Here is a 21,509-nt window from a genome sequence, read left to right as displayed (position 1 = left end):
AAAGCAGTTTTCCAAAGATACTCCTCCAATGCCTGGTAGATGTGAACAAGTTCTGGCTTTTGGTCCTTTCCAGATGATTGCTCCAACAGCGTGGGGACATGAGAAAAACAGTACTGCCTAAAATCAGCTATCACCACCTGACATGCCAGAAGGAGAATTGAGCAGACTGCACAAACTAATACACAGCCCAGCTCTCCAGCATCTTTTTCTTCCTAAGACAGAAAAAATAAATAAAATTCTAGTTAGATAACAATGAGGAGAATTAGTTGTAGCTACCTTTCAGTGATTGTGACAGTTCTAGGGGCAATTTTTTTATAACTATACCTTGACCATGAGAAATTATCACAACTCTTGAGCTTGTTCCATCTACAGCTGCATTACTGCCTCTGGCAAAGAAGACAACACAGCTTTGCTATTTCACATTCCTAGCTCAGCATTCGAATCCCTGGGCTACCTGAGGAATGGCTGCCGGAGCCAGGGGATGTGTGTGATCTCAGAGATCTGCTTTGGGAGGATCCTGGAAGCGAGATGCTAGAGAAAAATTTGGAGTTCAGTTCAGGCTGCAGCAAGCCAAGCAAGGTTGGGCATTAAATGACCTTTTATGTCTTGCTGTGCAGATTACAGAGGTTGAGCTTAAACCACCAGGTCTTGTAGTCATATGGTCTTGTAAATAAAAAATAAATCTCAGTGAAAATCTGTGCATATCCCCCTCCCCAATCCCCTTTTGATTAAACTCACACTTCTTCCTTGAATGTGTCCAGTGTGATATTTGCATCATCTCCAGTCTGCAGATCTTCAGTGCCCAGTCCCAGAGTCTTAAGTGCTAAAGGTAAGGAAAGAGAATTTCCCGTGTGAGTCTTGGAAAGATTAATTTAAGTGGCTTAGATGTGCTAGATATGTAAACATATGTGACTTAGACCCATGTGAGCATTCAAACTTTCTAGGTTGTATACTGGCAGGTGCGTGGATACATTTAAAATACACCCGTGTAGCTTTGGAACTATTTTAACAGCTCAGAGCAGACACAGGCGATGGCTTCGGCGCAACCTGCTGCTTGGGGACACGCACCTTCCCTGAACTGCGGGGCCGTAACGTGGCCTTGGCCCAACACGTCCAGCAGCCCGAACATGGCACCCAGGTTGGCGTCGTCCATCAGGTCGGGGAACTCGCCCTCCGCTCGCCTCGCGGCCGCCACCCTCTCCAGCGCCTGGATCAGGAACTCCCGGGGCCGCTCTGCAACAAAGCCGAAGCGCCCGCGGGCGCGGGGCCGTCAGAAGCGACCCGAGCCCACGCAGCAGCCCCTTCCCCGCCGCCCCCACGGCCGCACCGGGACGGTGGTAGAGCAGCAGCGCGCTCAGGCGGTGCAGCAGCTCGGGGATGCGGTGCTGCCGCAGGTATTCCCGGCACTGCTGCTCGCGGTGGGGCTGCTCGGGGCTCCGCTCCCCGCGGCAGAGCTCCTGCTCGCGCGCCGCCATCCCGCGTTGCCAGGAGACGGCGCGCCCCGCGCATGGCCCCGCCCTTGCATGGTCCCGCCCCGCGCATGGCCCCGCCCTTGCATGGTCCCGCCCCGCGCATGGCCCCGGCGAGGGGCGGAGCTGCCGCAGCCCCGGGGGCCGTCGTCCTGTCGGGGGGCGCGGCCCGCGGGGTCCCTCGCGGCGCTCGGGGTGTCGGGCGGAGCGGAGGGGTCGTCGGGACGTCGACGAGTGCCCGCGCCCGGCTGCGGCGAGGGGAAAGCGGGAAGCCGAAGTCAATAGTCAGTCTTTAATAGTAAGGAAAGGTGTTCCCTGTGTGTCCATCTCCAGGAGTTAGAGGAGCAGAACAAAGCTCCCGCGATCCAAGAGGAGGCGGTTAGAGACCTGCTTGGCCAATTACACACTCACAAGTCAATGGGGCCGGATGGGATCCACCCAACGGTATTAAAGGAGCTGGTGGAGGTGCTCACCAAACCCCTTCCCATCGTCTGCCAGCGGTCCTGGCGGACTGGGGAAGTTCCACTGGACTGGAGGCTGCCTGATGTTGTGCCCATCTACAAGAAGGGTCAGAGGGAGGATCCAGGGAACTACAGGCCTGTCAGTCTGACCTCAGTGCCAGGGAAAGTCATGGAACAGGTGATCTTGAGTGCTATCATGAAGCACATGCAAGAGAACCGGGTGATCAGGCTCAGTCAACACGGGTTCACGAAAGGCAGATCTTGCCAAACTAACCTGATAACCTTCTATGACAAAGTGACTCGACTACGGGATGAGGGAAAGGCTGTGGATGTAGTCTTCTTGGACTTCAGTAAAGCCTTTGACAGAGTTTCTCACAGCATTCTGCTTCAGAAACTGTCAGCCTCTGGCCTGGACAGGCGCACACTCTCCTGGGTTGAAAACTGGTTGGGTGGCCGGGCCCAGAGAGTGGTGGTAAATGGAGTTAACTCCAGCTGGAGGCCAGTCACAAGTGGGGTTCCCTCAGGGCTCAGTACTGGGTCCAGCCCTGTTCAATGTCTTTATCAATGACCTGGATGAAGGCATTGAGTGCACCCTTAGCAAGTTTGCAGATGACACTAAGCTGGGAGGAAGTGTGGATCTGATAGAGGGTAGGGAGGCTCTGCAAAGGGATCTGAACAGGCTGGACCACTGGGCTGAGGCCAATGGCATGAGGTTTAACAAGGCCAAATGCCGGGTCCTGCACTTGGGGTATAACAACCCTGTGCAGTGCTACAGACTAAGGGAAGAGTGGCCAGAAAGCTGCCTGGAGGAGAAGGACCTGGGGGTAATGGTTGACAGCCGACTGAATATGAGCTAGCAGTGTGCCCAGGGCAATGCCATCTTGGTTTGTATCATAAACAGCATCACCAGCAGTTCCAGGGAGGTTATTCTGCCCCTGTACTCAGCACTGGTGAGACCGCACCTCAAATACTGTGTTCAATTCTGGGCCCCTTGCTCCAAGAAGGATGTTGAGGCTCTGGAGTGTGTCCAGAGAAAAGCAACAAAGCTGGTGAAGAGGTTTGAGAACAAGTCTTATGAGGAGTGGCTGAGAGAGCTGGGGTTGTTTAGCCTGGAGGAGAAGAGGCTGAGGGGAGACCTTATTGCTCTCTACAACTACCTGAAAGAAGGTTATGGAGAGGAGGGAGCTGGCCTCTTCTCCCAAGTGAAAAGGAGGTGGTGGTGAGGTGGGTGAGGCCTCTTCTCCCTAATAAGAAGTGATAGGATGAGAGGAAGTGGAAGTTGTGCCAGGGGAGGTTTAGATTGGATATTAGGAAAAATTTATTTACTGAAAGAGTGGTGAAGCACTGGAACAGCCTGCCCGGGGAGGTGGTAGAGTCCCCATCCGTGGAGGGTTAAAATGTAGACTTGGCACTTCATGATGTGGTTTATGAGGCGTGGTGATTTTGGGCTGATGGTTGGACTTGATGATTGATCTTGGAGGCCTTTTCCAACCTTACTGATTCTATGATTAAAATGTCCCGGGGACACCTAGTGGAGCTGGGGACTGCGCTCAGCACGGGCACAGGGAGCAAACAGAATGATTAGCAACATGGAGTAAGAACATTTTTAAATCCTTGTTGAGGTTTGCAGCACAGCCTGTGCAAACGGAGAAGAGACATCAAAGAACCTTCTTATTGTACTCCTCAGTGTAAGTAGGAGAATGACAATCAAGTGTCCTACTTCAAAAAAGGAACATTCAAACGAATCTACAAAGACATAACCATCTGCCATCAAATAAACCCAGACAATGATAAATGAACAGATAGTAAACAAAGAATGGAATTCCTGTGAAAAGCCTAGCACTGTCTATATTTAACTATTTGCCAAAACAGAAATATCACAAGACCTTTTTCTTAGAAAAAGAGTGGGAGAAAGGCAGCATCCAAAACTGCTGAGATTGTACAGCCGTGCTCTGCTTGTGTTCTTTAGTATGTAAAGTGATTATGTTTCAAGTCCTAATTCAGGCTAGAAGAACTGTAGGTTCGTAACAGTTACCTCCCTTGACAGCTACCTGGCAGTGATGGAAACCTCCTTTTCCTAAGGAATACAACTCATAGTCACTGAAGCCATTCCTGCATTTGACTTTTCTACGCCTTGCAATAGAATTTGCAAAGCGCTAGCAAAGTTTTCTTCCTAACGAAGAGTGATCAGAGAAAGTGTAGCTCAAAGTGCAGAGAAGTACGAACAAAAGACTGAGCAGGCCAGCAGAGGACAAATAAAGGCATGGAAATTATTTTCATGAAAATGAGAACCTAAGGACGGGAAGAGTGTCTGGAAAGAAGCAGCAGACTGGAGATAAAGGTAGGTAAGTCAGTGCTTGGGACAGCATCTGGCAGAGGATGTTTATCCTTTAGTGGGCAACAAAAATAACTGGTATGAAGCACATACACTGAGGGCTGCAATTTTGACAATAAACACAGGAATTACAGGATGAGGTGTGTTTAAAGAAAAATCACTAAGCAGAGCAAACTGATTAGATTTGCAACTAAGAATAATTTTTGCTTAAGTTTCATTTCACTGTTAAGAAAGCACAATCTATTTCCTTGGAAAAAGAATATTCTGATACTGCATCAGTTAGGGAATTTATTATCCTCAGTTCATATAATAATGTATCAGCTATATGTGTGAATCCTAAAAGTATGATAGTTTAGGACAGTTTGTGAGCAGTTCACATGGACTGTTGTAAGAGAAAATGAACTTCTGGTGACTAAGAAAGGCAGGATTTGACAAACATCTGAAAGTTTTCTGTTTCCATTTCAGAGATGCTGCTAACTGAGTTTTAATCAAGAACTTGAGGGCCAAATCTATTTTCATGTGTTTAAAGTGTCTTGGTTACTTGACATTGAATTTGGTTGGAAGACTTAATACCTGTTGTGACAGAAGCTGAGCCTTTTTCAGGATGTTGTTAATAACTTAAGCCTTTTATCTAATTACACAGGACTGAATAGACTACCAGGAGTCTGAAGAGTTGTAATGAAGAGGAACAGGGACTGCATGTCATATATGAAGTTGGTTGCAGAACAAGCATTTGTCTTGCTGAGGAAAACAGGTAGGTGGGCATGTTCTTCCAAATCCAAACATTAGAAGACTGAAGTCTAGGACAATGGGAAAAGACAGGAGCAATAAAGGCTGGGAAAGATGCGTAGGTCTGCCATGCACTTACTCTGACCATGCTGAGTAGCAGCTCTTCTAATGCTTCATGCTCCCCCCCAGCATGGACATCAGAAAGCACTCTGTGTTAGGGAGCATAGGGTGGAGCTGTACGGATTGGGTCCTGCCATTTCTGTAGCTGCTTTGGAAGAGCTCCATCACACCCTCCCACTGTGTATCCTTGAGGAATTCCAAGACACAGGTGAGTTCCTTGGCAGGGGATTTTACACTATGCAGTTATAAGGGAAAGTGCTTAACAGCAGAAATGTTAATTTTCTGGGTATTCATTACCTCAATATCCAGAACCTTTTATTTTATCTTTTTGTTTGTTTTTACTGTATAGAATGGCAGAATAATTTAGGTTGAAAGGGACCTCTGGAGGTCATGGGGTCAAATCCTCCACCAACTAGTTTAATTTCAGAATTCAGATCAGGTTGTTCACAGCTTTGTCCAGTCAAGCTTTAACTATCTCCAAGACGGAGATTCCACATCACTTGGTCCCTGTTCCAGTCCTCAACTACATTGCAAAGTGTTTTTGCCTTGTGTCTAGTCTTAAAATTGAACAAAACATATTTTTTAGCATATACATCATATGCTTCAGTTACTGACCATCTTGATAGCACTCCACTGGACTTATTTCAGTATGCGTGCTGTGTCTTGAACAGTGGAGGCCCAAACTAGACACTGTTCTGCAGATGCAGTCTCACAGGTGCTGAGACACAGAGGGATGAGCAGTTCCCTCTGACTGCTGTCTCCATTCTTACTGCTGCAGCTCAGGCTGTGTTTACCTTTCAGCACCCCAGGGGCCCATTTCTGACTCCTGTTCAGCTTGTCAACCAGGCCCTTTTGCTGTAAAGCTCCTTTCTTGCCAGTCAGGACTCGGCTTCTTCAATGATATAGGGTTATGCCTCCCTCCTGGGTATAGGACTCTGCATTTCTCTTTGTTGAACCTAAAGAGGTTCCTGTCATGCCAGTTTTTAAGCCTGTTGAGGTCCCTCTGGAGGTCCCTCTTCTCTACTGCGTCAACCACCTCTCTACCCTCTGTTTGTTGTTGCCCATGAATTTTCAACCCATCCCAAGACCCAAGGTGAATGAAACCCTTCAGTATTATTTGGTCCAGTATTAACCCCGGAGGCATGTTACTAGTAACAACCAACCAGCTGGACTTCACTGACCTCAGCCCTGTAAGCCCTACTGCTGAGGTGATTTTCCACCCACTCCTAGTCAATGCCTTGAATCCACTGCTCTCCAATTTACTGTAAGAATACAAAAGCAGATGGTGAAAAGCCTTGCTAAAGGGCTAAGACAACCACATTCACTGGTCTTTGGTCAGAATCTGAAAGCAGTCATTTTGTCACAGGAGGCAAGCAGGTTGGTCAGCTGTTTTCTCCTTGGTAATTCCATGTAGTCTGGACACGAGTTCCAGAAGTGTTTGTTCCATAATCTGCCTGGGATTGAGTTTGGGCTGAGCAGCCTCTAGTTCCCTGCATATTTCTTGAAAATGGACATTGCATTTACCTTTTTTCCAGTCCTTGGAAACCTTATACCCTGTTCACAATCTCTCAAGGGTGATACCAGCCTTGTAGTGCTATCAGCCTGCATCCTTGAACCCTGCCCAGCTTCCCCCACAGACTGGTACAGACCCAGGGTCAGTAATCCGTAACTCAGGCTTCCTTTTAGGTGATTGGTGCCTCACTCCCCAGACTCTGCCCGAAGATCTGTGCACAGACCTCTCCAGTTAAAACCTGAAGCAAAGGCAGCACCAAGTGCACACCAGTCATTTCCATGTCCTTTGTCTCTAGGTTACCACCCCATGTAGTGGAGCCCGCATTTGCTTTAGCCTTTCTTCCATGTTAGTACACTGAAAGGGCCCTTCACATCCCTCACTAATTCCAACCACAGCTGAGCTTTGGCTTTCCAAGTTCTGCTTGAGCATGCTTAGGCAGCGTTTCTGTGTTCCTCCAGGGTAGCCCACACCTGCTTCCATGGTCTGTAGACTTGCCTTTTGGATCAGTCAGGAGTTCCCTTTTCAGCCACCCTGGCCTTCCATGTCTGCTCAGCTTCCTGCATGTCAGAATGGACTGTTCTCGTGCTTCAGCTAGCTCCCCTGGGTCCTTCAGGGCAGTTTTCTATGGGATTCTGCCAAGAAAATGTCTGCAGGAGACAGTCTGCTCTCCTGAATTCCAGGGTTGCAGTTCAACTATTTATCCTCCTCACTTCCCTCACAATCTTAAGCTTTGCTATCTTGTAGTCATTGCTGCCAAGGCTGCCACCAATGTCAATGTTCCCAGCCAGCCCTTCCTTATGTGTGAGTAGCACGTCTAGCATAGCCAGACTCAGCTTGTTGAGCCCTTCTGTTAAGAAATTGTCTCTGATGTACTACAGAAGTAGCCTGGATCACTTGTGCCTACACCACGTTGCCATCGGACCCCTCTCTACAAGAACAAGAGGCTTCAGTTTTAAGGCTAAGCCTGCAAACATTTGGGTTTTTATTTTCAGTCAGCTGCAAAATGAAGACTAAACCTGACATCAAAAATCATTATCTCTAGAAAAATGCTGTCGTACAGAACTGGCCACTTCCCGGTTGACCGAAAACCCATTAAATTGATTTCCTAAAACTACAGTGGAACTTTTGCTGAAGGCAAAGGGGGAAAAATAAGATACTTGGCCGGAGCCTTAATTCTTTGCAATATATAGCATGTTTGTCTGTTTAAGCGTGGCTCTGAGCCCATCACTCTTAAGACTACAGATGCTTTTATTCTAGCAGTATCTGTAGAGTGAGTCACACTACGCAGGGTGTTGGAGATCAGAGATCCATCTCCATCACCTTAGTTTCTCTGCCCACCCCCCAGCCCAAGTTTTTTCTTGATGCATCAACATGTGATGGAAGTCAGTGTTAATGTAGGTGGTTTCCCATAGTTGTCAAGATCAGTGCATGTGCTATAATAGAGAATGTACCGATTACTGGGATAAAATAATGCCATCTAGTCTGTTACACAGTTAGCCATCCTTAGAGTAAAGATGTTCATGATTCCTCAAAATATTAACATTCTTGGAGAATATCTGAAGTGCTTGGTTCTGTGACTGTAAAAAGACAAGTTCTTAGAATGGACAGCAGTTTCTCTGCTTCATCCTATGCCGTCTTAGAAACAAAGCAGGTAAAAAGGTTCAGTGGAAATTCTGCGGTATATCTCAGGGACATTTGGAAAAAAATCCAGTGAAATATTGATCTAGGAAAGACAGAGTAGAGTGAGAAAGGCCAGTGATAAGGTCTTGGGCATCACCAGCTCCAAGTGGGAATTACAGTTACCAAAAAAAGCTTGTTAATGAAAAACAAAGACCAAGCAATGAAGAGGGTTTGGTACTAGGAAAATACCCTAAGGAGGCCCGAGGGAGCATTTCTAAGAAAATGACCCTACAAGATGAGACCTTGAGAGAGGAATTAGATCATCATTGTTACTTATTCCAATTTGGGTTTGAAACTCGAAATTTGGTGATTGCACCTACCTCTCCAAGGAACTTGTTCTAATGCTTGACTGTCTCCATGTCAGGAAGGCTTTTCCTTGTATCCGGTTGGAATTTCCCTTGTGTCAGCTGATGTTCACTGCTTCTCACTCTCCCACTGTGCAGCACTGTGCAGCCTGGCTCTGACCTCCTTGTAGGTATTGGCAGGCTGCTATTAGGTCCCTCTAACTTGGGGCAAGTGGTGCTTCAATTTCTTTTCTTCTTTTCTTCCTTTGCAACTTCATAAGGGATTTTGAAGGCCAGTGTGAGCCCAAAGGCCCTGGGCAGAAGCTTGACATGGAGAAGCCAGTATTTCAGGCTTCATTGGCATTTACCTGCAGATGAAAGAAGTTCAGAATTGGAAGATCAGTAGTGGAGGTCATGGGAGTGAAAGGTCCAGTAATACACTAGGGGCGAAGTAGAAGAGGCATTAGAGAGTTGTCTGTTAGGAATGAAAGGCTCAACACTGACTCTGCTGCGTACTTGGAACAAACAGACACATGGCTTGTTCTTGGTTGAGTACAAACAGAGCAATTCCCCTGAATGTTTTCTTTTGTGGGCAGCATCCATGCTTAGGGTGTGACACTGTAGGCCTTGGAAACATTCTGCAAAATAACACAAGTGAACACCAGCTTTCTGCACCTTCTAGGTGTCTCCTTGATAATGAAAGTATCAGTCTATTGTGCTGGTATTACCGTTCAGACCATGTGGTTCAAACACAGATCCTAAAGAGAATTAATGAGGATGGAGTAAGTCAAGGCAAGATTGAACAAAAATCTGAAAGCCAAAGCAACACCCCCCTCCCCCTTCATTCTAGGTCAAAATAAGAGACTAAAGAAAAAGCAAGGCAAAGAGTTGCAGTTTAAGAGTGGAGCTGACCAGAAAGGAGTTTCTTGCGTAGAGTGTTGAGATCTCTAGAACTGAAGTAATATTTTTCCAGTGACCTGTCTACTCACCCATAACACAGTTCTGCAAATCAGCACTGAGTACGTGTGCCAGAGGGAAGGGATGATGGTTTCTCTTCCACAGGGACCCTTGCTTTGTCACCATCCCTCCTCTACCTCAGTGAGGGCCAGGCTGGAAATAGCTGACTCGGACATGGGACTCACAGGGTGGCACTCAAGAGTTCTCCAGGGCAATCACTGTGTTTAAGCCAACAGGCCTTTCTACCTGTAACATTCTCTAAAGAGGCTTTGTTCATGCTAGGCAACTTTTCTGAAAAACTAGTCTCTTGTGGTGTCACATCAACCATGTCAGTAACCACACCAAGGTAATCAAACCCAGATTCAATTTCAGAGCTAAATCTTTCAGGTTTGGGCAATCTGCAAAGGGACAGCTGAATGTTGCGTACCATCTCAAATCCCTACTGGTGTCCTTACCTTCAAATCACGTTCTCCTGGGTTCTGATTGTTATTTCTGGCAAGCTTCCCTAAACGGCCAGTTCCCCTAAACAGGGGAAGCTTCCCTAAAGCTTCCCTTCTCTCTTCCATAGGGAGAGCAGATCACAGGCTAGATCTAAGTATTTCTGCAGGTCAGCCATAAACAACAGGAAAACACAGACAAAAGAATCCTGTCCAGGTCATTTGTGGTACATTGCAAAATGAGAACAAGAGTATGCATACCATAAACCATGGATTCTCCAGTCAAAGGGCGAACAGGGACCTGCTGATGAATTACCGGCTTTATCTTTCTTCTGCTTAGGAAAGTATGTTTTAAGAGGGGTCTGTACTTGTTTTGATTAGCAGCTTTCCAAAGGACCTCAAGGAGCAAAACAGCATAAAAATTTGCATGAAATAAATATTCCTGTGTTCCGGAGTCTGAATCTGTTGTATGAATCTCCTCCAAATATTTCTGGAATCAGTATTTGGCATTTCTTCCAATTATGAATCCTGACAGATTTGGAAGAGTGCAATAGATATTGGTTGCAGACAGTAACAACTTTCTTCTAAAATAAATATTTCTGTGGTAAAAGCAGATGCACAAAAGCTAGCGTGCAATGAATAGGAAAGTTATATTGTGGTCTGCTCCCTTTAAAACTGGTGGTATTTGGAGCACATTAGGTAATAGAAGCAAAAGAGCACCACTACCAGCAAAGCAGAGTACTTGTTGCATAACCAAAAAAAGGGTGGGGGGAAACCCAACTCCAAGCAGAGAATGGCTTGTAAATCTAATGTTCTAATGATGCAAATGCTAAAAAATGATTGTGTCATATTCAGAAAATAAATTTAGTGGACCTTTGCTGACCATGGGCAACGATGGCAAACAAATAATAACTGATGGCTGCAATATTCCATTTTCTTGGCTGTAGCTTTAATTCTGAATGGCTGCTAGAAATAGCAAAACATTTTACGAACACAACGTCACTTCGGCCATATATGGGGATGACTATCTTAGGAAACTTCAGTATCTACTAATACTTCATGATGTTTGTTTTTTCTGTACTAGAAAAGGTGAACTCAAGATTGGGGGGAAGGAGGAAAGTTTTCAAAATATAAGCAGCTAGGACCAAATTGGACACTAAAGATGTTCAGGATTAGGTTTTGCCACATGCGTCAGAATATGCACGCAATTACACAAAAAGCTGTTTGCTTACCAAGAAGGTAAAATTTTCCTCCTTTGATTACTGTTTTCTGTACTGCAGGCCAGCTTTATCTCCTCTGCCTGCTCTGAGTGTATGCATACAAAACCACAGTTCGCAGTCCAAATTTATTACCTTTAGAAGAAGATCACACCGTCATTGTGAGCACTTTCCCTACAGAGTCTCCAAGACCGGGTTTTCAGCCACTTCATAAAAGGAGCATAAAAATGTACATCTTCTCCAGATTTGCAGAAGAGGTTTGCTGCGAGAGAAAAAAACCTGTAGTCCTCTCCCTCTCTGCAGAGCTGACAAGGCAATGAACAATTTAAGTCTTATTTGATCTGTAATTGGAACAGGCTTCACACGGAACAAGAATCTTAATGCCTAGATAAAAGTTGCATTTTTAGTATTAACAATGATAAAAAGACTGGTTGTAAATTTGTACTGCCCACTGAAGTGAGAATTCCTAAATCTAGCAGCTCAAGCAAAGCTAACTCTTACACCGATAAGAAATGAGAAAAAGCATTCAGCTAAGCAAAAGCATTTAAAAACGATTTATCAGTGCAAAAACCTCAGTAGCTGGTTGTCACATGTGTCCTGACATGTAAATACAGAAATATTTTAGGCACAAATGCCAGAAATAATAAACCCACAAGGGTTCAGCACAGTACTGAGAGACAGGCAGATCTTTTGAACTACCCGTCGAATTCTCAGTGCTGGCTCTCTGCACCGTGCACTTTGGCCTCTGGGAAGAGAAAAAGCAGACTTGCAATACATACCATTTTTTCTTGGTAAAGATAAAGAATGACAAAACCCATCTGTTTCTTACAAACATATAAATTATTTTATTTACAAAGCCATGTTACAAAAAAAAAATAATAATAATAAAGCAAAAAAACAAAAAATACAATCGCTCACTAGAGAATATCTCCAGGCCCGGTGTTGAACCATGGCAGTATCAATCAGATACATGTTTGTTCTGTTTTTCCTTTTTTAAACTGTAAGCCATAGAATTTACTATTTACACCTACTTTAGACATTTATTCTGCTTACAATTATCACAAGCATGGAATGAATTCTATTTGATACTGCTAATACATAAAGGTGCAGGACAAAGAATGAAAATACTTAGTGTTACAAAATATGGATTGTAGAAAAGAAATTGGCTGTACAAGTATGGCATTTTTTTTTTTCTTAGAATGATTGGACATGCTTTCTTCAAAAGTCTTCTGGAAAAGGTTCTAAAATCTGTAGTAGGAAAGCACAATATAGCAGGTGCAAATTCATTTCTGTGCAACAACAGTTATTTAATATATCCCATGACTGACCAGCTATGCAAAACCCACAGAGTTTTGTTAAAGTGCCATGGGTCAACAGCATAACAAAATATAAGGTGTAGATAGAAAAATTTCTTTTTTTCTTCTTTTTTTTTTTTAAAACAATAGTTCACTGAGAATCAGCAATAATAGAATATGCTGTATAAACTATTCTCTACAAAGGTCGATCAGCACTATTTACAATTGTTACATCGATACAAAAGAAGGCATACAAGTTATCCAAGTCGCTTTTTATGGCTGACGGGCCTATGCATTGCGTATGTGGAACAACCAAAGCTTCTGAGCCTCTATTGCTGGAAACAAATCACAAGATTTTCAGGCAAATGGGGAAGAAAAAGAACTACTGAGTGAATGCTATGCTACTAATGCATTATAGGCTGGTCCAGTTTGTATCCATTTTTTTTTTCCCAAATGTTTACTTCCATTTCACTTTTCAGGCGGAAATTTTTGATACAGAATATTAAACAATGATGCTTTGATGATGAAAGAACACTGTGGGATTTTACTTGGCGCTTAACTTTCCCGAAATGCTGTCAGGTGTAAGCCGGTTGAAAAAAAGTTTAAGCAGCATTCAAAGGACAGGCTCCATATTCCAGCTTTCCAATTAAAAGATGCATGGAAAGAGCTAAAGCTTCCTAAAACTACAAAATTGCTCCTTCAGTCACTGATTAGCATTATTTCTCAGAAGCAACCACTGAATCTCACAACCACTGTTTTCCCTCAAGAACCAGAAATAGCAGTTCATTGATTACAGAGGATGACTTTGTTACTGAGATTTTTAAACTCCTGCAGTTTTATAACTCAAAATAAATTAAAAAATCAACATAGTACTGCTCCTAAAACTGAACAAGACAAAAATTGTGCAAAAATAACAAAGATATGTACACATTTTTCAGTCTGAAGAAATGTACAATAAAAACATAATTCAAAGAACATTTTAAAAATATAAACATTGCTTAAACTTTCCTAAGTTTCATACTGTTTCTGAAACTATACCGGTCAGTTAGCTCTGAAGTATAGCAAAACATAAATTATTACAAAATTAACACTATAAAAATTTATTTTAAGAATATTTCTAAACTTTTTTCAAAGGGTCTAGCCTTGTTTATAATTGCTTAAACATTTTTAGTCTTAAAATTTGCCTTAAGCCTTCTTTTTTTAAAAAAGAAAGTAGTAATAATCTCCCTATTTGCAGTCTCTCGCCTTTCCCCAAGATGTAAATAAACCAGCATATAAGTGCACTTTTAACACTGTAGAAATAAAAATTAACTCCTCTGTACTATTGTTCCAGTACCTGGTATTGGCTTCCTAATTATAAAATCTATATTTTATTAAAAAATTATTCAGTAATCCTATAAGAAACACTGTCAGTGCAATTCTATTGATGCAAGCCAATCCGCTCAATTCCCGTCCTTGCAAACCCAAACCGAGGTTATCGGGTGCCGAGATCTCAAGTGTCTAGAAATCCACCGAGATAGGGGGATTTTGCATGTTGAGCCCCTGATAACATTAATTACAGTTTGGTGCAAAAATCCTCTATGCATTGATTGAAGTATAGATTCCTTATAGAATCTTAGATCCTGGAAGAGGCTGAACACTCAGAATTCCCACTGAAATTATTAAATGCTGTAGGTACAGAGCACCAGTCAGGATTAGTCCCTAAAGTTGCAGTGCCCCAGCTGTTTGCAAATTACTAAGAAATGCACTCAATTTTTATCCATAGGACAAGCTTAAATACAGAATTACTGTAATTTTTATTTAATGAAAAAATTTGGAGATCCTTTAAATAAATTCAAATCATGAGCTGGATTTTTTTTGGAATGTCTGCTGTGTTCTGGTAAGGAAACAAAGGGAGCATTGCAACGCTAACAGCTTTAAGAGGCATGAAACATAACCAAGCAGAATGCACAGATCAGTGGCAAATACAAGTGAAAAACTAAACAAATCACTATTACAGTTTTCTGTAAATTTAATTCTCTTTAAAACCACAAATTCATAAAAGGTTAAATCCATCTGCAGGACATAGAAAAGAAAAACCCTGTGGAGTAGGGCTGCTGAGAGCTAGAGATTATAGGCTGGTTCCTTTTCCTTGCTATGGAAGAGTCCTTATTCTACCAGTCCGGTTTGATGTCTTCTAGAAGAGAAACCAGAGCCAGGTTCAAAATCACACAATGTCTTTCGGTATATAATACTTCAATAACATCCGCGTCTGACAGAACTCAAACCAGGAATTTATTTCCAGTCCCTGAACTAAATTCCCTCCATGTTTACTGATTACATTAGACCTTTCAGAAAAGGAACTGCTTTGAATAAACAGCATATTTCCTTTTGGGACTGTCTGATCTTAGTAAGCTTTGGTGAATCTCATGCTCGTTAACTTGGAGTATCATTAAAGATAAAGAGCAGCAATTAGACGACAACTCTGAAGAATCTTTTCCTCTATACAGCATGTTTTCATGCACAAGGAATCCCCATACAGCACACACGTCGTCACTTTCCCTTAATAAAACGATCTAGTTACTCAGTATTTAAAAACCACCGCATATTGAGGTCTTGAAGAGTTAACACATTCAGGCACCTAAAAGCACTATGAAGACAAAAACACTTGATTAGTTAAAAACCTAGAACAAGGATAAAATCTGGAGAAAACAAGGTTTTAATACATAATTTGTACTAACAGACACAAATAATTTGACTGTAAAACTACCATTCCATTAATGCTTGTTAAAAACCAAGTAGTTTTTGTAAAGAGAAGCAGTCTTACTGTTATTTTTTTTTTTTAATTAAAGCAACAATAGCTGAAAAAACAGGCATGCTTTTCTGTATACAAGCCCCTGGTCAGGTCTCAAATAGATGCAGCAACATTCCAATTAAACACAAATAGAGAACAATCTGTTTGAGTTTAACCTGACTGAGTTTAATGGGAGGGAAGAGAGCAGACAGGCCCACAACAGTTATCCTCACAATCCACCAGTCCCCCACAGGAGGACCCAGAGTACAGTGTACTTCAACAAATGCAGCAAACGACCAAAATAAATGACTCGTGTGAAACTACAACTGCCACGAGGCACCTTTATCTCTCAACTCAATAATGAGAAACACCCAGTTATAGGTGGCAGGTGACTTTCACAGCGTTGCTGCATGCCCTCTCAGCTCTGAGTGGACACCTTTGGAAGGTGGGTGGGGAAGTTGGCTTTCCCAGTAGGACTGCAGGCAGGCAATCACAGGTTTGAACCAGACTGGCTTTACTGCCTACTGCAATTTCCCGAATGCCTTGTACTCACGTAGTCACTCAATGCCCTGTGGAGTTAAGGACCCCTCGCCCTTCTTTTCAGAAACAATGCTGTGGTTTGAGCTAAATTAGAGTCAGTCTTGTCACTAACTTTGTTGTTATATGTAACTTCATTCTCTGAAATCTACCTGCATGTTTCTGAGACAGTGTTCTTCTCCCAAAGCGATAATGCAGGACATTGGTATGCAAAAAGGCCAGTGCTTATCCCTATAGTGACAAAGGCCACTCTCGAGCTGGGGGCAAACAGGGCAGGTGACCCTAAACTGACCAACAGACTATTCCATCCCATATACGTCATACTCGGTATAAAACTGAGACCACAAGCATCTCACTCTCTTCTGTGATGGCCGATGTCTAGTGACGACCTCGTCTGTCTGGTTGCCCCTGATCCCTGATCTGTGCATTCCTGAATCCAGTTCCTGCGGACCCATTCCCTCATGTCTGCTCTACAGTATTTGTGGTGATGTATAGTCATTGAGGGGTGGGGGCGTGATCTCATATACTTGTATACATTTGATTACTTTCTTACTAGTTTCGTCATTATTATTATAATTTCATTAAATCTGTAGCTTTAGTTTCCAACCTGCAAGTCTTTTCTCTCATTTCCCTTTCCCTTTTCCTTGGGGGAGGGAGAGAAGGGATTTGGGAGCCTAACTGCATGGTTTTAGCTGCTGAAATTTAGCTGGGCCAGGGCTAAACCGTGACAAACAACAATCTTCTCCCTTCTAATTCCCCCTCTGCACCAGCAGACAAACCCAGGTAACGCAGTGGAGGAAGAACAGAGTAACTGCTTTGCACTCACATTTACCTTGATGGCTGCAATTCTACTTCAGACTCAATTGCTGGAAATCTGTTGTTCTGACTTGTATTTTTGAAAACTTGCCAGTTTTTTTCAACTATAAATCCCACTATGGAGCAGAGATTGTCTCTGCCTACAGACCTTGCTTTGCTTGGACTCCCTGATTATCATGGTTATAACAACACTAACGTTAAAACAAGAGAGCTCAGGTTCCCCCAGTAATATCTTTACTGACACAACATATATACATGCAGATCCACTTATCGTTACCTGATTAATAACACCTTTATAAAGGAATATTATAGCACACTTTGAGACTAAAATTTTATTTAGAGACTATTCAGTTGCTGGATTGGAGATGAAAGCTGTCAACAAAGCAGCTCAGATGTATTTTGGCAGTGACAAGCATTTCTTAGACAGGTAATCATTATTCATGGTTCCAAATACTAAAATCCTGTGTTAGAAATTTAATAAAACTGAATACATCTTGATTTGCTTTTGTATTTGTATTCTGAGCTCCATATTCAACTACCAAACTGACAGAAATGTATTTAACAATAAAGAGTTTGTGTGGCTTAAAACAAGCAAGCACTTCTATTTTTGATAAAGTTACGTTAAGGGGCAGCTGAAAAGCTCAGCAATAGCCTCTGTTTACATAAGGCTGCCACAAAATTAATGTTGTGCGCTGTTGAGTTTTCCCCATGGGATCTAGGCAACAGACCCCAACAAACCGCGCTCCTGGGGTTGTGTGCATTTCACACTAACACAGGAGCAGGAGGTTAGAGCAAGAACAGTTTTGCACTTCAGAACAGCTTTATCCGGCGTTTGTCACTGGCAGCTGGATGACAGCGTCTCACAGCAAAATGCCAGTCCCTGGAAGCATGGAAAAAATTTCCACTCTTTTCCCGTGAGAGCAGTGCTTCCATACAGATACTGCTTTGCACTCAGCACCAAGAGAACAAAATAAATTCACTGTTTGGCAGTTAAGATGCGAGCAATGCAGAATATTTTTAATGGGGACACAGTTGTGGGTTATCATTACTACAAGCATGCCACTCTTTTGCTGCATGTACACAGCAGAAACTAAGCAGGACAGCCATTTGGAATAACTATTCCTGTATAATTTGGCCAGAATACATAACAGGATTCTAAAATACTGACTAGTTCAATAGAAAAATTCTCAAGAATTTTTGTTTAATTAAACCTACACCCTTCTGAGGTGGGAAACCTTTTCATACCAAGAATCTTGATAATGAATTCTTGATAATAATTCTTGATAAACTTGGAAAGTCAAACAGTCAGGGCCGTATTAAAAAAAAACTCAGTTAGTGTGTCGGTCCTCCAGACAGAAGAGGGCTGGTCAAGCACCTGTCCTCACCAAAAAGCTGAGTTAAGAGAATTTATTATTATTATCTGTGTGATAAACAGGTACGGTGGGAACCCTATGGATTTCTCATAGTCTAAGACGAGCTCAGATTATATTTAGCTTAGTTATGCTTTCAAATTAGTTTCTCTGAATAGTCAAGTGCCCTGTCTTCTTTGTCCTGTTTATGTTCTCCCTTTGCTGCTTTCACTTCTGGCCTATTTTTAAATGCTGTTCCTTCTGTGCCAGCCTGGAGACTGCTGTGCCATCTCGCTCAGCAGGGGAAGTTGGATAGAAAAACCACACCAGCCTAGCTGGATCCTGCGCAGACAGCTTCTGCTGCCATGGAGTTTGCAAAACCAAAGCAACAGCCAGCGAGCAGCACAGAAGCCAGCCTCAGGTGTGCTACAGGTGATGAAAAACAAGGAGAAAACTTGTTACTCATAAATCTCAGAGGGGAAAATAGCTGGAAAAAAATTGAGAGGAGAAATGTATTATTAGTTCACCAAAAGACAGCTTCTATAAAGAATTGTATTCATAAAGAAATTGTATTTTAAGGTTTTACAGTATAAAATACAAAAGCGCTTACAGACTACTCAAGTAGACTTTTTTCCAAAGCAACTTACTTGTCTGTTGTGTACGGGGTTTGATGTACTCGAAGGACTGGATTGGGACAAAGCTACACTGCTATTTTTTCCAATCTGAAAGACATTAATTGAGCAGTATTAAGAGGCGTATTTGTCAGCTGAATGCAGACACTGGTAATGGCCTTCCCTTCCCTGTGAAAAGTGGCACTAATTGCTTTGCATTTGGAACACAGGTATTTTGCTATTGCAAAAGATATACTTCTTCAGAGAGAATAGTAATTATCTCTCAGAGCCTGTGAACTTTAAATAAACTCTTAGAAAGCACGTAAATACTGTTACGACTAAGAAACAGTTACTGTGGGAATAGATTGTAAACTCCCACCTCTCCAGACTGAAATGCTAGTTTCCTTGGTTAGTGCAGTCAGTACAGCAGTGACTGAGAGGGCACAGAATGGTCAAGGTCACTGACTGCTCCCCAGGGAACTTTTCTCACTCCTCGGGAGTTTAAAGCAAGGGGCCAAGCACCATAGCATGCCTTAAGTTATTCCATTTTCTTTCATATAGAGTCTGCATTTATTGTTGGTCAGTAAAGCAAATATTAACCAGAAGATTCAAACTCCAGAGGTTTAAATTTGCAATTTTATCAGTTTACTGCACCAGAGAATTTCTTCGGGAATGAGGGCAAATTGATAATACACATAAGTACATTTTAAAAGTACTTAAAATACTGCAGGCTTCGATTTGCATATTTCAATGCTTGAGAGATCACTGCACCCTGGGAGCACAGTCTTAGGTTTTTCTACAACAACCCATAAATGTAGCGTAGATATTTCTGATATCCAGTCATAGCAGCAGTTCCTCAGGGGTAACAAGGCAGATAAAAATTAACCATGGACACCTGCTGGTAAATAGCAGAAGACTGGATTTGGAACAGTTATTCACAAAGTTAATGGACATCAACTTGAACCACTGGATGGAGTGGTAGCAAGGACCTGTCTTCTAAACAGTGAGAAAAGCAGCTGTAAGTTTCTTACTGAATAGATGGGCCTGTGGCATTGACTGGCAAGGTTTTCCCCAGCATCATAGTTTTCTCCTTCCCTTCTGCAACACTGGTTATTTTGCCATTTCACACAGTGTAAAGTAGCCTTCGTCTTCCTTTCCCTGTCTGCCCTTTCTGACACAGTGACTATTTAAAGTGTTCTCTATACACATTCTATCCAGAAGAAATGTTTGAAGTTTTTATTTACGGCCAGTTCTGAAGGAGCTCCTGTGGTACACAAAGAATAGAAAGGCAGGCTGCTGCCTGTCCTGTTCCCTTTAGCCTGGTGTTTTGCATTTCACAGCTGTTCTCTAGGTAGCAATGTGCTTCTCTTCAATATACAAATCTTGACTAAAGATACACAGCCTTGTAAAATCCTTCCTAGCCATTCAGAGTGTCATGACGTGTCTGCAAACCTTTCTACTCTGCATCCAGCATTATAATATTCACAAACTTGTTCCATAATAAAATATATTCCCATCTTTTGAATGGAAACACAGCCACTAGGAAGTCGACTCACTGAGATCCTAGACTCGTGAGAGCGAATATTGTACCTCTTTAGGCTTTCACTGACTTGTCACTCCTGCAACTAACAGATCGACTCTCCACAGAAGGCAAAGCAAGGAGCAGCCCAGCTTGCAGCACTGTGGTTGGCTTTGTGCAGCTCTACCATCCTGCCTTCATTTCGAGCTGGAAGGGCAGCGCTCCAAGACAGAAGGGTAATTCAGACAGACTGATCAGTTACAGCACTCAGTGAAAATAAGAAAGGATTCCCAGTTGTGTTGGGTCTTTAATGATGGGAACACCATTTCAAAAGTATTAGGATGAGGCCAGGACTCAAGTCCCCTTTTTCTTTTAAAAATACACTTTTAACAACAGACTTCAAAACCCAGTGGCTAGCACTGTGAGTTATGATCTATCCAGGCTAGACTTGAATTAAATTAGTAAAAAAAAAAATACCTGAGCCTATTCACCAGTCATTTGAGCTTTATTCTATGTTCTTATTCCCTTACTCTAATTTGCCCTATTAGATCAGGGAACAGGAGCAAGATTTTAAGTAATACTGTTTTTTTTTGTGGAATTTCTACAATGATTGCATTTCTAGAACAGAGCAAGTCAAAACAGCAGAGCTTAAAAGTGATTTCAAGTATTGTATTCTCCAGAGTTTTATAGTCACACATAAAGTATGTAACATTATTTGACCCATATGCTTAAGGGGGTACAAATCTCATTTATTTATAGCATAAATAAACAGTAGGAAATGTCTGTTGCATTATTGCATACAATTCAATATTCTTGTCACAAAGACAATTAGCTGCCAGCCAGACGTCTGAAATAAATCAACTCCACTTTACCTCCTATTGTTGATGACTAGTGTAGCTTCAAAGACCAGCAGTGTAAGAGGAAATTGTGACCAACTTTTACATATATGTGTACACACATATATGCAAGTATACCTATATGTACATGTACATGTATATAAAAATATGATATTTAAAAATCTGTGTATCATTACACTCATTACATATATTTAACCTTCTATGTAAGGAAAAAGATATTGGTGTGAATTACACATATTTAGAAATATTCAGAAAAGATCTCTGATTCTTTATGGTTTACTTATTTCTATGACTGTTCAACATGCTGAAATACATCACCAGGTGGAACAGGAGCGTTCCACAGGAACAGATTTAATCACCAGGGGAGTCATAATTTGAACTTAGAACCTCCTGCGAACATCTGCAAGAGTTCCTCAGACTGTGCTAGCTACAAATACACTCTGCACTGTGAAAAGAAGGTGCAATTGATTTCCTGTTACTGATGTTTGTACCAAGTGACAATTTGTACTTATTTTTTTTCCTATTTGAGAGCGTGTCTCTCAGGGCAATT

At 42.4% G+C, this 21,509-nt stretch overlaps 2 protein-coding genes across 10 annotated transcripts in view; both read right to left on the bottom strand.

The window, feature by feature from the left end:
• Nucleotides 1–72: 72 nt before the first annotated feature.
• On the bottom strand, nt 73–1,512 carry EFCAB10 (EF-hand calcium binding domain 10). The gene is made up of 4 exons (XM_054050742.1): nt 1,328–1,512; nt 1,069–1,233; nt 739–823; nt 73–212 (listed from the first exon to the last, which is right to left on the bottom strand). Exons 1-4 carry the CDS (start codon nt 1,473–1,475, stop codon nt 176–178), a joined length of 435 nt encoding a protein of 144 aa, XP_053906717.1. The 5' UTR covers nt 1,476–1,512; the 3' UTR covers nt 73–175.
• Nucleotides 1,513–14,533: 13,021 nt separating this feature from the next.
• The window catches only part of ATXN7L1 (ataxin 7 like 1), a 118,319-nt gene continuing 111,343 nt past the window's right edge, over nt 14,534–21,509 (bottom strand). For 8 of the 9 annotated variants that reach the window (XM_054049810.1, XM_054049829.1, XM_054049869.1 and 5 more), the window contains 2 exons: nt 18,620–18,694; nt 14,534–14,673 (listed from right to left, as the gene is read on the bottom strand). In XM_054049810.1, coding sequence (XP_053905785.1) covers nt 14,632–14,673; nt 18,620–18,694 — 117 coding nt within the window. In that variant the 3' untranslated portion in view covers nt 14,534–14,631. Of the gene's footprint in view, nt 14,674–14,986; nt 15,127–18,619; nt 18,695–21,509 lie in introns of those variants that run through there. The other variant, XM_054049819.1, reaches the window with a different exon arrangement.

The sequence above is a fragment of the Cuculus canorus genome, chromosome 1, assembly GCF_017976375.1.
Source record: "Cuculus canorus isolate bCucCan1 chromosome 1, bCucCan1.pri, whole genome shotgun sequence".
Classification (NCBI taxonomy): Eukaryota; Metazoa; Chordata; class Aves; order Cuculiformes; family Cuculidae; genus Cuculus; species Cuculus canorus.
The sequence above is the reverse complement of the archived record's forward strand: the minus strand, read 5'-3'. Positions and strand labels throughout refer to the sequence as shown.

Excerpts from the sequence above, each read along its gene's own strand:
- EFCAB10 (XM_054050742.1), bottom strand. The coding sequence starts at position 1,475 with ATGGCGGCGCGCGAGCAGGAGCTCTGCCGCGGGGAGCGGAGCCCCGAG. Across the intron at positions 824-1,068 it reads GGCCCCGCAGTTCAGGGAAG|CACTTAAGACTCTGGGACTG; the intron begins GTGCGTGTCCCC and ends CCTTACCTTTAG. Across the intron at positions 213-738 it reads GACACATTCAAGGAAGAAGT|GAAGAAAAAGATGCTGGAGA; the intron begins GTGAGTTTAATC and ends TTTCTGTCTTAG.